A 15,757-nucleotide genomic window follows, 5' to 3' on the forward strand; every position below is an offset into this window, starting at 1 on the left:
CTAAACGAACTGCCTTGGAAAATTCAGGAAGGGCCCTGCTCCACACCATCCCCCTATATCCCAACCACCGAATGACAACCTGACGCCTACTAAACCCCAGTTGCCTACCGTCCGGCCTGACCTTGGCCCGCAGCGCCCCCCAGTGAACGAACGAATGTCCGAAGATCCAGGCTAAGTAAGGGGACACACCTGCAACAAGATGCATGAAGAAAAAACACTGGGGTCAAATACAAAATCATAACCACACTACTAAATTAATGACGGACGTAACTTAGGTAACGATTCGAAGTCCACCTGCCAATTCTACAAATGTCCTCCGCGCCCAGACCCAAACTATCAGCTTCTGATGCCGCCCCGATACGAAATGAATGCATCCCAAACAACTCCGGAGAAAGGCCCAACTCCCGCAAGCCCCTTCTTAACACCGCAATGAACTGAAAGCGTGACAAAAAGGACCCCTCTGCGTGACACAACAAAGGGCCGGATCTGCCTGACCATAACTGCCAGTATGCTTCCAGACAACCACCAGGGCTCATCAGAGACCCGCTAACCCTCCCCAGCACCACACGTTTTCCTCTCCCAATTTGATCAGTCTTTGAACGCCGAATCCAAAAAACGATACCCCCCGTCCAAAATTCCACATCCTCCGCCAACAAACCCCCAGCTCTAACTTTGGACGCAGACACCAGTTCCCCAACGCGCATGGCCCCAAAAAATGCTAATGAAAAAGCAAGGCGGAACAACGCCAACTCAAAACTCGAACCACAAATAATCTCCAAGACTCCACCCAACCGTTCTAAAAGGCTAAACGAAATGGGGCGGCGACGGTCAATCGTCTGATTACCTCTCCTAAAACCCCTAAGTGCCTGTCTGACCAAAAAATGTTTTGTCGCGTCCACCAACCCCTGCAACTTAAAAGCAAAAGCTAATCCAGCAACAAATTTATTAACCTTCGAAACCGACCAACCTTCTTCAGCCGCCTTCCCGATCAAGAATAACACTGCCAACATCCTATCTTCTTCAGACACCAACTGGCCCCACACCGACACCCAACTTTGCCATACCCGCCAAGATGCTTCATATGATGCCCATGTTTGGCTCGTAACAGACTCCTGAATCAACCGGCCCGCTCGTCCATAATAACGCTCCAAAGATGCAAAGGGCATTCCTCTCCCGAGATCTCCGCGTCCGGCGCCAATTCCCGAAAACGGTCCCACTGGAAACGAGACAATGCATCTGCTATTGAGTTCTGCACACCTGGCACATGCACCGCCGAAATACAAGCGTTCAGTTCCAAGCAACGAAAAACCAACTCCCTCACCAACTTAATCACCGGGGGAGATGAGGCCGACAAACTGTTCATTACTGACACAACGCTCATGTTATCGCAATGAAAACGAATCCTTCTGTTAGCAAACATTTCCCCCCAAATGGAAACCGCTATCACGATAGGGAACAATTCCAACAAGACCAGGTTTTTTGTAAGGCCCAACTCTCCACTGGCTTGGCCACCGTCCGGCACACCAACGACCACCGCAATAGGCCCCGTAACCAGCCGAACCGGCTGCATCCGTGAATATCTCGCAATCAAAGTTTGTCAAAACCTCCTGCTGAATCAACGACCACCCGTTGTAATTGCACAGGAAACGTTGCCACACTAGCAAGTCATCTTTGTGTTCTTTGCTCAGGCGAATAAAATGGTGCGGCTCCTTCACGCCTGCCGTCGCGACCGACAACCTGCGACAAAATATCCTGCCCATGGGTATGATCCGACATGCAAAATTCAATCTACCCAAAAGAGACTGCAACTCTTTGAAAGTCAGCTTCCGCTTCCTTCTAGCTCTTTCAACCTCCTGCTGCAGCAGGGCCAACTTGTCCTCCGGCAACCGACACTCCATTTTTTCGGAGTCAATTAAAATTCCCAAAAAACTCAACGCCGTGCTGGGACCTTCTGTCTTATCCGCCGCTAATGGAACTCCAAAAAGCTCTGCGACCCAAAACATAGCCGTTAACGTATTACGGCAAACTGCGGAATCAGGCGGCCCGATAAACAAAAAATCATCCAAATAATGGATAACCGACTGAACTCCCGAAACGTCCCTCACCACCCACTCCAGGAAAGTACTAAACGTCTCAAACAACGAACAAGAAATGGCGCAACCCATTGGCAAACATCTGTCCAAATAGTAACCACCATTCCAAAAGCAACCTAACAACGGAACACTGTCCGGATGCACCGGAAGCAAACGGAAGGCCGATTCAATATCCGTCTTTGCCAACAGCGCCCCCGGGCCATGCCTTTTCACCCACTGCACCGCTGCATCGAATGATGTATACTCAACAGAGCACAGCTCTTGGGCGATGCCATCATTTACCGACCGACCCTTTGGATACGACAAATGTTGAATCAACCGAAACTTATTCGGCTCTTTCTTAGGCACCACCCCCAAAGGGGAAACCACCATACCCTCAGTCGGCGGGTTCAAAAACGGCCCACACATCCTTCCCAACTCCACTTCTTTCTTGAGTTTAACATCAACCACTTCGGCATGCAACATTGCCGACCGCAAATTCTTAACCGAAAAAGGAACCTCGTGACTCGGGGGAGGAATCCTAAAACCATCCGCAAAACCATTAAGAATAATACCTGCCTTCACCTGATCGGGGTACCTATTTAGAAAGGGGGCCATCTCGTGAAGCCTCACCGGGCTCTCCCCCTTGACCGGCACCCAAAGCTGGTTTTCCTTTTCCTTTCCTGAAACACTTTGAAGCCCCGTGTGAACTTCCATTACAGTGGGAACACACATGCTTAAATTTACAGGTGCTACCGTATTTACACTGACCGTCATTAAACTGCCAGCAGGTTCCAGACTTCTCCTTCGCTCCCTGTGCACCCTGACTACTGCTTCCGTGTCCCGCCTGCTGGCTGCCCCCGCCCCCGGACCCATGAAAGGACTGCCCGTGTCTAGCTGGGGCCATAACCTTCAGCCAAAGACCTATATCCTTTTGGTCCCACCTAGTTTCCGGCCTTACCGCCTTTCGCTGCCTGAACTGCTCATCATACCGCAGCCACGTCTGACCGCCATAAGTGCGCCTCCCCAATTGAATCTAAATAGCAAAATAAACCCAAGCAATTCTCGGGCGCCTTCTCCCCCACTACACTTGCCAATATCGCAAATGCCTGCAACCAATTCACAAATGTCTGCGGAATTAGCCGCCACCTCCGCTTTTCTTCCTCCTCCTTTTTGCTATCGTCTTTTTTCCCTTTATCCAAGTTAAACTTCTCCAACGGGAGCAGGGAAAAAATTTCCACGTACTTGTCTCTCCAAATCTTTTCCTTCACCTTTTTTAAATGCGCTCCCAACGGCCCTTCAAAGCACACATAAACTTCCCCTTTCGCTCTGTCATCTAATTTGACCGTGTCGCCTTTTTCCTTCTCTGTCTGAACCGAAACCGATACGCCCGACGATGCAACCTCCAATACCCGACCAGGGCTTACCAATCCACTCCCCGGCGGGGGTTCCACCCCCCGCCCTGACAACCACGCCTCCACCGGCGATGCGGCAACCCCAGTTGCCGACCCTCCCTCCAATCTACACAAAATTTGCGACATACCCTGCAATAAATCCTGCATACCTGGCACCTCTGCCACAATCGGCCCACTCCTCTGCCGTTCCTCACACACCACCACCCGACCCCTCCTAGCTTCCTGCAACTCGGCCCCTGCGGGCGACAAACCAGACATAGACTCATACTCACAACGCTGCGCGGGTGCTGTGTCCCCGCCAGCCGGACCTCCGGATCCCTGTCGCTCCGACCTCCCTTGATGATCACCGCTGGACTCCGACACCTCCTCTCCGCATCGATGCCCTAGGCCCGCGCCCCTGGCCTCCTCGTCACCAGGGGGGACCCGAGCGTGTTGAGACTGCTGTGCCGCTAACCCTCTCTGCCCCAGGCCCGCGCCCCTGGCCTCCTCGTCACCAGGGGGGACCCGAGCGTGTTGTAGCTGCTGTACCGATCCACTCCTCCGTCTGCGGTCAGTATCCCTCGCCACCTCACCGTCCGATGGGTAACGGGTAAACGCTGCTCTGTGTTCCGGAGACCTCCTGGGCGACCGCGACCGATCCCCGCGTTCCGACCCGGGCGAGCCCGCCCGGTCGTGTAACAATCTTCTCTCCCGAGCAGGCAGCTCGACACTGCTGCCTGCATCCCTCCCTCCGCTGCGTCGTTCCGTACAGGCGGGACGTAGAAGATCTCCTGACCGCTGACCGTCCGCCGCCTGTGTACTCCTTGTGGTCATCCCAGCAGGCACCCTGGGAGGTGATGGGCTGTGGGTGCCTGCCGCAAGTAAAGGGGCCGGATTCCTGGCTGTTGCTGCCGCTGCTCGTCCTGGCCGTGCTGCTCCTCTTGCTGCTCCTCCTGGCTGTGTCCCTCTGCCTGGCTGGGCTGCTCTTCTTGGCAGCGTTGCTCTCCCTCTCCCTGCCGCTGCGCGCCACCTGGGCGCTGTGGATCTGATGGAGGCAGGAGAAGCAGGGGCAGGGGAAGCGGCGGCCGCTCTGCCCCTGGACACCGGTACACCGGAAGGAGCTGGTGGAGCGGCGGCCGCATGCCCGCTGTGAGCTGGGGACCTGCCAGGAGCGGGGGAAGCTGCGGCTGCGCTCTGCCTGGATCGCGCAGGCCGCACTTCCGGTCCGGCACTCCCGGCAGCAGCGGCGGTGTCCTGGGTCTGACGCCCGGCGCGTGCAGGCCGGGTGCTTGGATTCCTGCCGGGGCGGGGGCGGCCGGGGGAGGCAGCGCCGCTGGACTCACCGCCCGCAGGGTCCCTTGAGGGGCTCCGGAGCCTGCGCCTGCCACGCGCCGGGAGATCCGGAGATAGTCTCTCTGGGGGCCTGGTCCTCCTGCCCCGTGAGCTCTGCCCGGATCCTCCTGCGGCACCAATGATAGAGGCCAGCTGGGCCTCGAGCCAGCCCCCTCTTCTGGATCTGGCCATCTCTCGGAGCTGAGACAGCATGGACTCTGCCGACGCCATCCTGCGCGTCTTCCTCGTCCTGGAATAAGGTAGTGAATGGCGGTTTTCCCGCACTTTCCTTCCTACCTCCCCCTTTCCTAACTCCTCCCCCCCTTGCCATCCTCCTATCCCTAGCCACAGCATTATTCAAAAAGACCGCCCGGCTCAAAGCAGTCATGGGGGGCCTTCACCCAGCTACGCTTAGTTCCAGCCCCCATCTAGAGTGGTGGATGATCGCAGAATAATCTCCATGGTGTAGAGAAACCCCTTCACAACAGCCAACCAAGTGACCAACACTCTCCAGGAGGTCGGCGTATCAATATCCAAATCTACCATAAAGAGAAGACTGCATGAAAGTAAATACAGAGGGTTCACTGCACGGTGCAAGCCACTCATAAGCATCAAGAATAAAAAGGCTAAAAAACATCTAAAAAAGCCGCGCAGTTCTGGAAGAAGATTCTTTGGACAGATGAAACCAAGACCAACCTCTACCAGAATGATGGAAAGAGAAAAGTATGGCGAAGGCGAGGTACAGCTCATGATCCAAAGCATACCATATCCTCTGTAAGACACGGCGGAGGCAGTGTGATGGCTTGGGCATGCATGGCTGCCGGTGGCACTGGGTCACTAGTATTTATTGATGATGTGACACAGAACAGAAGCAGCCGAATGAATTCTGAGGTCTTCAGAGCCGCCATACTGTGTGCTCAGATCCAGCCAAATGCAGCCAAACTGATTGGTCGTCGTTTCATACTACAGATGGACAATGGCCCAAAACATAAAGCCAAAGCAACCCAGGAGTTTATTAAAGCAAAGAAGTGGAATATTCTTGAATGGCCAAGTCAGTCACCTGATCTCAACCCAGTTGAGCAGCAGTTCACTTGTTAAAGACTAAACTTCAGACAGAAAGGTCCACAAACAAACAGCAACTAAAAACCACCGCAGTGAAGGGCTGGCAGAGCATCAAAAAGGAGGAAACACAGCGTCTGGTGATGTCCATGAGTTCAAGACTTCAGGCAGTCATTGCCAACAAAGGGTTTTCAACCAAGTACTAAAAATGAACATTTTATTTAACATTATTGAATCTGTCCAATTACTTTTGGTTTCTTTAAAAACAGGGTGGCACATGTTAAGGAGCTGAAACTCCTAAACCCTTCATCCAATTTTAATGTGGATACCCTCAAATGAAAGCTGAAAGTCTGAACTTCAACTGCATCTGAATCGTTTTGTTTAAAATTCATTGTGGTAATGTCTATAACCAAAATTAGAAAAATGTTGTCTCTGTCCAAATATATATGGACTTAACTTTACATGAAGCGGCCATGGTCAGGTCGGTAGACCCGCCGGCCAGTCCGTGCACATACTGTACATGAAGCGGCCATGGTCAGGTCAGTAGAGCCGCCAGCCGGTCCATGCACTGCTTTCCGATCTTGGTACGAATTATACGTCCATTTCACTGCGCCCTTGGACATTCTGAAAATGTGCCAAAATTGCCACAGGGGTTCATGCTAGATGATAAATTTGATGCGTTACTTTTGTCTAACGTTCCACTGCCTCCTGCTTAACTTACGAAATCTTCCTCTACGTTGTGGCCCCTTTTCAAATGAGGTGTCCAAATCACAAAATAAATTGCCCAAAAACTTGAAACAAAACATCAGCCCCGATTCATCATTTGCAGGTATTTTTTTGTCTATTTCCTGTTTTTTTTTTATTGTGTGCCATTCGCTGATGTTTCATGAATTTGGCGCCAAGAAATACATAGTAACATAGTAACATAGTTAGTAAGGCCGAAAAAAGACATTTGTCCATCCAGTTCAGCCTATATTCCATCATAATAAATCCCCAGATCTACGTCCTTCTACAGAACCTAATAATTGTATGATACAATATTGTTCTGCTCCAGGAAGACATCCAGGCCTCTCTTGAACCCCTCGACTGAGTTCGCCATCACCACCTCCTCAGGCAAGCAATTCCAGATTCTCACTGCCCTAACAGTAAAGAATCCTCTTCTATGTTGGTGGAAAAACCTCTCCTCCAGACGCAAAGAATGCCCCCTTGTGCCCGTCACCTTCCTTGGTATAAACAGATCCTCAGCGAGATATTTGTATTGTCCCCTTATATACTTATACATGGTTATTAGATCGCCCCTCAGTCGTCTTTTTTCTAGACTAAATAATCCTAATTTCGCTAATCTATCTGGGTATTGTAGTTCTCCCATCCCCTTTATTAATTTTGTTGCCCTCCTTTGTACTCTCTCTAGTTCCATTATATCCTTCCTGAGCACCGGTGCCCAAAACTGGACACAGTACTCCATGTGCGGTCTAACTAGGGATTTGTACAGAGGCAGTATAATGCTCTCATCATGTGTATCCAGACCTCTTTTAATGCACCCCATGATCCTGTTTGCCTTGGCAGCTGCTGCCTGGCACTGGCTGCTCCAGGTAAGTTTATCATTAACTAGGATCCCCAAGTCCTTCTCCCTGTCAGATTTACCCAGTGGTTTCCCGTTCAGTGTGTAATGGTGATATTGATTCCCTCTTCCCATGTGTATAACCTTACATTTATCATTGTTAAACCTCATCTGCCACCTTTCAGCCCAAGTTTCCAACTTATCCAGATCCATCTATAGCAGAATACTATCTTCTCTTGTATTAACTGCTTTACATAGTTTTGTATCATCTGCAAATATCGATATTTTACTGTGTAAACCTTCTACCAGATCATTAATGAATATGTTGAAGAGAACAGGTCCCAATACTGACCCCTGCGGTACCCCACTGGTCACAGCGACCCAGTTAGAGACTATACCATTTATAACCACCCTCTGCTTTCTATCACTAAGCCAGTTACTAACCCATTTACACACATTTTCCCCCAGACCAAGCATTCTCATTTTGTGTACCAACCTCTTGTGCGGCACGGTATCAAACGCTTTGGAAAAATCGAGATATACCACGTCCAATGACTCACCGTGGTCCAGTCTATAGCTTACCTCTTCATAAAAACTGATTAGATTGGTTTGACAGGAGCGATTTCTCATAAACCCATGCTGATATGGAGTTAAACAGTTATTTTCATTGAGATAATCCAGAATAACATCCCTCAGAAACCCTTCAAATATTTTACCAACAATAGAGGTTAGACTTACTGGCCTATAATTTCCAGGTTCACTTTTAGAGCCCTTTTTGAATATTGGCACCACATTTGCTATGCGCCAGTCCTGCGGAACAGACCCTGTCGCTATAGAGTCACTAAAAATAAGAAATAATGGTTTATCTATTACATTACTTAGTTCTCTTAGTACTCGTGGGTGTATGCCATCCGGACCCGGAGATTTATCTATTTTAATCTTATTTAGCCGGTTTCGCACCTCTTCTTGGGTTAGATTGGTGACCCTTAATATAGGGTTTTCATTGTTTCTTGGGATTTCACCTAGCATTTCATTTTCCACCGTGAATACCGTGGAGAAGAAGGTGTTTAATATGTTAGCTTTTTCCTCGTCGTCTACAACCATTCTTTCCTCACTATTTTTTAAGGGGCCTACATTTTCAGTTTTTATTCTTTTACTATTGATATAGTTGAAGAACAGTTTGGGATTAGTTTTACTCTCCTTAGCAATGTGCTTCTCTGTTTCCTTTTTGGCAGCTTTAATTAGTTTTTTAGATAAAGTATTTTTCTCCCTATAGTTTTTTAGAGCTTCAATGGTGCCATCCTGCTTTAGTAGTGCAAATGCTTCCTTTTTACTGTTAATTGCCTGTCTTACTTCTTTGTTTAGCCACATTGGGTTTTTCCTATTTCTAGTCCTTTTATTCCCACAAGGTATAAACCGCTTACACTGCCTATTTAGGATGTTCTTAAACATTTCCCATTTATTATCTGTATTCTCATTTCTGAGGATATTGTCCCAGTCTACCAGATTAAGGGCATCTCTAAGCTGTTCAAACTTTGCCTTCCTAAAGTTCAGTGTTTTTGTGACTCCCTGACAAGTCCCCCTAGTGAAAGACAGGTGAAACTGTACAATATTGTGGTCGCTATTTCCTAAATGCCCGACCACCTGCAGATTTGTTATTCTGTCAGGTCTATTAGATAGTATTAGGTCTAAAAGTGCTGCTCCTCTGGTTGGATTCTGCACCAATTGTGAAAGATAATTTTTCTTGGTTATTAGCAGAAACCTGTTGCCTTTATGGGTTTCACAGGTTTCTGTTTCCCAGTTAATATCCGGGTAGTTAAAGTCCCCCATAACCAGGACCTCATTATGGGTTGCAGCTTCATCTATCTGCTTTAGAAGTAGACTTTCCATGGTTTCTGTTATATTTGGGGGTTTGTAACAGACCCCAATGAGAGGTCTTTTCCGTCATTAACCATTTTTGCGACCTTTTGAGCAAAAAGATAGAACTTTTTCAAAATGTCAAAAGATGCACATTTTGGACACATGCATAAAACTACACCGAAGGGAGGGGGACTGGAGCACGATTGCGCCAAGTTTCGCAACTTTTTTAAAAGTCACAATTGATGAATTAGGCGAAAAACAGCTGAAAAAAAAAGCAAAAAAATACACGCGAACAGGCGTAAACCAACCTGTATACAAATCTATACAAAGACCCGGCGCAAAGGCGATGATAATTCAGGGTTTATGTGTCAAAACACACCCAGTTTGACACGTTCTTCATCAAATTCTAAGCAAAAAAGATTTACTATTATTTATTTAAATTTTATTTTTAAAATGTTCTATATTTAATACAGAAGTGTTAATTAATGGAGTAAATGGGCCCAGCAAGTCCCTTCCACATGCAACTGGGACTATTACTTTTCACTCCATTTGCTGCTTGTCTCTACTGTACGCCTACCCCCGCAGATGCCCATACACAGCAATAGTTATTAAAGTTTGACCGCTATGGGGGTGATCTGACTAAAGGTAAGCTACAACCCCTCCAAAGATTTTCCTAAGCAGTGAATTATGGCTGATGGTTTCCAGCCTTACATCACCAAGCACAATGCTGAGCATCGGATGGAGTGGTGTAAAGCACTGATATGATATTATTACCCTCTACTGATTTCTACAGGAAAATACCAGGCTCGTACATTAATAGAAAGCATGTACTCACCAGCGGACTACCTGAAAGAAATAACCTACGAGCTGACAAGTGGGAAGGTCGAGTCCCTACGAACGTTCTTCAGCAGCTTTTGCCCAGGTATTATAGACCGATGCCAGAAACCACTTACTGATTTTAACACTATAAAGACATTGCATTTTGCTGCATTTTTCTGTGCATATTTGTTCTAATATGCAAAAACAATGCGTTTTACAGTAGCAGAAAAATAAATGAGATTTCTAAAATCTCATTCACATAGTTCACACACGGTGCTTTCTTTTTCTTGCATTTTTTGCCCTGCGTTGCGTTTCTGTACACCGTAGCATGTTGATTCTCTTGCCATTTTTGCTGCTTTATTTTTTACCCAATCAATTGAAAGCATAAAAAAGTATCGAAAAATGCATGAAAAATGTGCATAACATTCTTCCTGCCAACACTGTGGAAAAAAAAGCGCTGTGTGAACATAGCCTTAGATTTTACTGCCTCAACATTATATCATGCTGATAATGGATTGACTTGTGTCCGACCTGTTCCAATAGATGGAGACATTGACGTCCTGTTGGATAAATACCATCAGGAAAACCACAGCCTCATTTCTTCAACTCCCAAAAAAACAAATGGAGAGAGCAGACCGGCCTCCTGCTCCAGTAAGTGCAGAACACATATCTGTATACTGAATGCTTCTGTTCTGAGGTGCAATATTCATCATAAACTGTATTTACACTCACATATATATGTGTATAGATAGATAGATAGATAGATAGATAGATAGACAGTACAGACCAAAAGTTTGGACACACCTTATCATTTAAAGATTTTTCTGTATTTTCATGACTATGAAAATTGTACATTCACACTGAAGGCATCAAAACTATGAATTAACACCTGTGGAATTATATACTTAACAAAAAAGTGTGAAACAACTGAAAATATGTCTTATATTCTTGGTTCTTCAAAGTAGCCACCTTTGCTTTGATGACTGCTTTGCACACTCTTGGCATTCTCTTGATGAGCTTCAAGAGGTAGTCACCGGAAATGGTCTTCCAACAATCTTGAAGGAGTTCCCAGAGATGCTTAGCACTTGTTGACCCTTTTGCCTTCACTCTGTGGTCCAGCTCACCCCAAACCATCTCGATTGGGTTCAGGTCTGGTGACTGTGGAGGCCAGGTCATCTGGCGTAGCACCCCATCACTCTCCTTCTTGGTCAAATAGCCCTTACACAGCCTGGAGGTGTATTTGGGGTCATTGTCCTGTTGAAAAATAAATGATGGTCCAACTAAATGCAATTTCCCAATTTTTCAGACTGACTGACCTTTATTTCTTATAGTAATGATGGCCACTCGTTTTTCTTTACTTAGCTGCTTTTTTCTTGCCATAAAACAAATTCTGACAGTCTATTCAGTAGGACTATCAGCTGTGTATTCACCCGACTTCTGCACAACACACAGGGCCGGCGTCAGCACCCAGCGTACCGGGGCAAGTGCTGGGGCCCAGAACAAATGGGGGGCCCACTCGTGGCCGGGATACCAGGGGGCCCAGGCCACTCTCCCAGCAGCTTCGGCACTACTTGAGCTCAGCCATCACTTAAACAAACATGGCCGCGCACAGTGCACTCTGCAGTGATGTCTGCTAGTAATGACGCGGCCGGGCTGAAACACAGGCAAAGTTAAAGGCACAGTGCCAGCCTGACCGCATCATTAGAGCAGACACAGCTGCAGAGTGCACTGTGGGTGGCCATGTCTGTTTAAGTGACGGCCATCAAGCAGCGCTCCCTCCATACATAGCCACATGCCAGAGAAGCCTGATGGGCGACAAGCCTGGGGGAGGTGAGTGAGGCTTGTGTCTGTCTGTATGTCTGGGTATGCCTGTATGATGTGCATATCTGTGTATATCAGTGTGTATGACTGTACATATTTATGTATTTTTGTGAATTTGTCTTCAAATATATGTATGTAAAATATAAATATCTGCGTATTGTATGCATGCATGTCTGTGTATTGTACTGTATGTGTGTGCATGACTGCATATTGTATGTGTGCCTGTGCATGTCTGTATATTGTGTGTGCATGTCTGCGTATTGCATGTGTGTGCATGTCTGCATATTGCATGTGTGTGCATGTCTCCATATTGTAGATGTGTGTGCATGTCTGCGTATTGTGTGTGTGTGCATGTCTGCGTATTGTGTGTGTGTGTGCATGTCTGCGTCTTGTGTGTGTGCATATCTGCCTATGTGAAGGATGAGGGGGAAGGCTAGGCCCTATGTAGAATCTTTATTTCTCCGCCGTATCTGTGCATCACATGAATCATGGTATGTGGGCCCACTGAGACTCTTTTGCCCGGGGCCCACAAAAACCTGGAGCCGGCCCTGACAACACAACTGATGGTCCCAACCCCATTTATAAGGCAAGAAATCCCACTTATTAAACCTGACAGGGCACACCTGTGAAGTGAAAACCATTCCCGGTGACTACCTCTTGAAGCTCATCAAGAGAATGTCAAGAGTGTGCAAAGCAGTCATCAAAGCAAAAGGTGGCTACTTTGAAGAACCTACAATATAAGACATATTTTCAGTTGTTTCACACTTTTTTGTCAAGTACTTAATTCCACATATGTTAATTCATAGTTTTGATGCCTTCAGTGTGAATTTACAATTTTCATAGTCATGAAAATACAGAAAAATCTTTAAATGAGAAGGTGTGTCCAAACTTTTGGTCTGTACTGTATATATATATATATATATATATATATATATATATATATATATATATATATATATATATATATATATATATATATATATATATATATATATATATTCCTAGAATACCAAAGCTGCATTCTACTATTTCACCACCTGATGGCACAAGCACTCTGTTCAGTGAAAAACCACAATTTTGTGCCATTTTCAGAAGTTTACTATGAACTTTGGCTCAGTTGATCATGTGCTTTTTGGTCAGTAATTTTTTTTTCTTTCTTTTTGAGCTGGCTGATTTTGCTCTAAATTCATAAAAATGAATGCACAATGTTTTATGAAATGACACAAATTCAGAGGGGCATTTTTTTGCCTTTTCCTTTTTTGCCCCCATGTAGAGGAAAAAAAGTTGAACAATAATATCAATAAGCTTAAACTTCTTTAGCTGCATAAAAAGAATAAAAAAAACAAAAACATTTTGTACTCTCCTAGGTATTGAACTGACCCCCAAAAATTTGCAACATTTTAAAAAGTCTCAATTAACGAATTGCAAAAACATTTGCAATAATAATAATAATAATAATAATAAAATAAACGAACAAAAGAAAATTAATCAGACAAAACTAAGTAAAGTTACTGCACAAAAAAGTCCCAAATTAAATAATGAATAAGTCACAAATATTAAAATATCTCTAAAAACCATTTGTACTCCTGAAAAAAATCAGATCATTACTGAATCCGTCCCTTTTGTTTCATTAGTAAGAAATAAAGATTTGCGCACAGAGCTTCCTATCTGAGCCTCTTAAAGAGAACCTAAAGGTGTTAAAATTAATTATTAATACTAATTATAATATTAATGGGATTTTTTTTTTACTTAAATGCATGTATTTAGGGTTAAAAATATTTTTTTGCAGTTCGATTTCATTAACGATTTTGCACTGCTTGGCTTTCACGGGCCATTCAACTTTGATGTGGTCTGAGGTGATAAAACAGCTAAAAGGATCTCAAGGAAAAATACAGGTACAAGAGATGGAAACTCTCCCGTTGGACCATCAGAATGAGCTCATTGAATCTCAGTGAACTCATTCTGCAGCCAGCAATAGACAGCGTTGTATTATCTGTAAAAGGCCAAAAAATGCAAAATTTTTAAAGAAAGAAAATTACAAAATGATTTTTAGCAAAAAACAAAAATTCATGAATTTAAAGTGTAACTATCATTTTAATTTTTTTTTGTCAATCAATAGTACAAGTGAAAATAAACAACTTTATAAGATACTAGCTGAAGAGCCCGGCGTTGCCTGGGCATAGTAAATATCTGTGGTTAGTTATAGCACCTCACTTCTCTTATTTTCCCATCACGCCTCTCATTTTCCCCCTCACATCTTTCATTTTCCCCCTCACATCTCTCATTTTCCCCCTCACATCTCTCATTTTCTCCCTCACTCCTCTCATTCCCCCCTAACACTTGTCATTTCAACCTCACATCTGTCATTTTCTGATCACTCCACTATTTTTCCTCACTCCTCTCATTTTGCACTCACACCTTTTCATTTTCACCGCACACCTCTCATTTTCACCTCATTACCTCAGTATATACATGTTTGTCATCTCCCTTATATATAGTATACATCTGTATGTCATCTCCTGTATATAGTATATACCTGTATGTCATCTCCTGTATATAGTATATACCTGAATGTCATCTCCTTCTATATATATTATATACAGTGGGGCAAAAAAGTATTTAGTCAGTCAGCAATAGTGCAAGTTCCACCACTTAAAATGATGAGAGGCGTCTGTAATTTACATCATAGGTAGACCTCAACTATGGGAGACAAACTGAGAAAAAAAAATCCAGAAAATCACATTGTCTGTTTTTTTAACAATTTATTTGCATATTATGGTGGAAAATAAGTATTTGGTCAGAAACAAACAATCAAGATTTCTGGCTCTCACAGACCTGTAACTTCTTCTTTAAGAGTCTCCTCTTTCCTCCACTCATTACCTGTAGTAATGGCACCTGTTTAAACTTGTTATCAGTATAAAAAGACACCTGTGCACACCCTCAAACAGTCTGACTCCAAACTCCACTATGGTGAAGACCAAAGAGCTGTCAAAGGACACCAGAAACAAAATTGTAGCCCTGCACCAGGCTGGGAAGACTGAATCTGCAATAGCCAACCAGCTTGGAGTGAAGAAATCAACAGTGGGAGCAATAATTAGAAAATGGAAGACATACAAGACCACTGATAATCTCCCTCGATCTGGGGCTCCACGCAAAATCCCACCCCGTGGGGTCAGAATGATCACAAGAACGGTGAGCAAAAATCCCAGAACCACGCGAGGGGACCTAGTGAATGAACTGCAGAGAGCTGGGACCAATGTAACAAGGCCTACCATAAGTAACACACTACGCCACCATGGACTCAGATCCTGCAGTGCCAGTCGTGTCCCACTGCTTAAGCCAGTACATGTCCGGGCCCATCTGAAGTTTGCTAGAGAGCATTTGGATGATCCAGAGGAGTTTTGGGAGAATGTCCTATGGTCTGATGAAACCAAACTGGAACTGTTTGGTAGAAACACAACTTGTCGTGTTTGGAGGAAAAAGAATACTGAGTTGCATCCATCAAACACCATACCTACTGTAAAGCATTGTGGTGGAAACATCATGCTTTGGGGCTGTTTCTCTGCAAAGGGGCAAGGACGACTGATCCGGGTACATGAAAGAATGAATGGGGCCATGTATCGTGAGATTTTGAGTGCAAACCTCCTTCCATCAGCAAGGGCATTGAAGATGAAACGTGGCTGGGTCTTTCAACATGACAATGATCCAAAGCACACCGCCAGGGCAACGAAGGAGTGGCTTCGTAAGAAGCATTTCAAGGTCCTGGAGTGGCCTAGCCAGTCTCCAGATCTCAACCCTATAGAAAACCTTTGGAGGGAGTTGAAAGTCCGTGTTGCCAA

At 45.4% G+C, this 15,757-nt stretch overlaps 1 protein-coding gene across 1 annotated transcript in view; it reads left to right on the forward strand.

Moving 5' to 3' along the window:
- The window catches only part of GREB1 (growth regulating estrogen receptor binding 1), a 207,629-nt gene that overhangs the window by 42,047 nt on the left and 149,825 nt on the right, over positions 1-15,757 (forward strand). Inside the window, exons 12-13 of the mRNA XM_069728105.1 lie at positions 10,072-10,200; positions 10,641-10,748. Coding sequence (XP_069584206.1) covers positions 10,072-10,200; positions 10,641-10,748 — 237 coding nt within the window. The remainder of the gene's footprint in view (positions 1-10,071; positions 10,201-10,640; positions 10,749-15,757) is intronic.

The sequence above is a fragment of the Ranitomeya imitator genome, chromosome 5 (assembly GCF_032444005.1).
Source record: "Ranitomeya imitator isolate aRanImi1 chromosome 5, aRanImi1.pri, whole genome shotgun sequence".
NCBI lineage: Eukaryota > Metazoa > Chordata > Amphibia > Anura > Dendrobatidae > Ranitomeya > Ranitomeya imitator.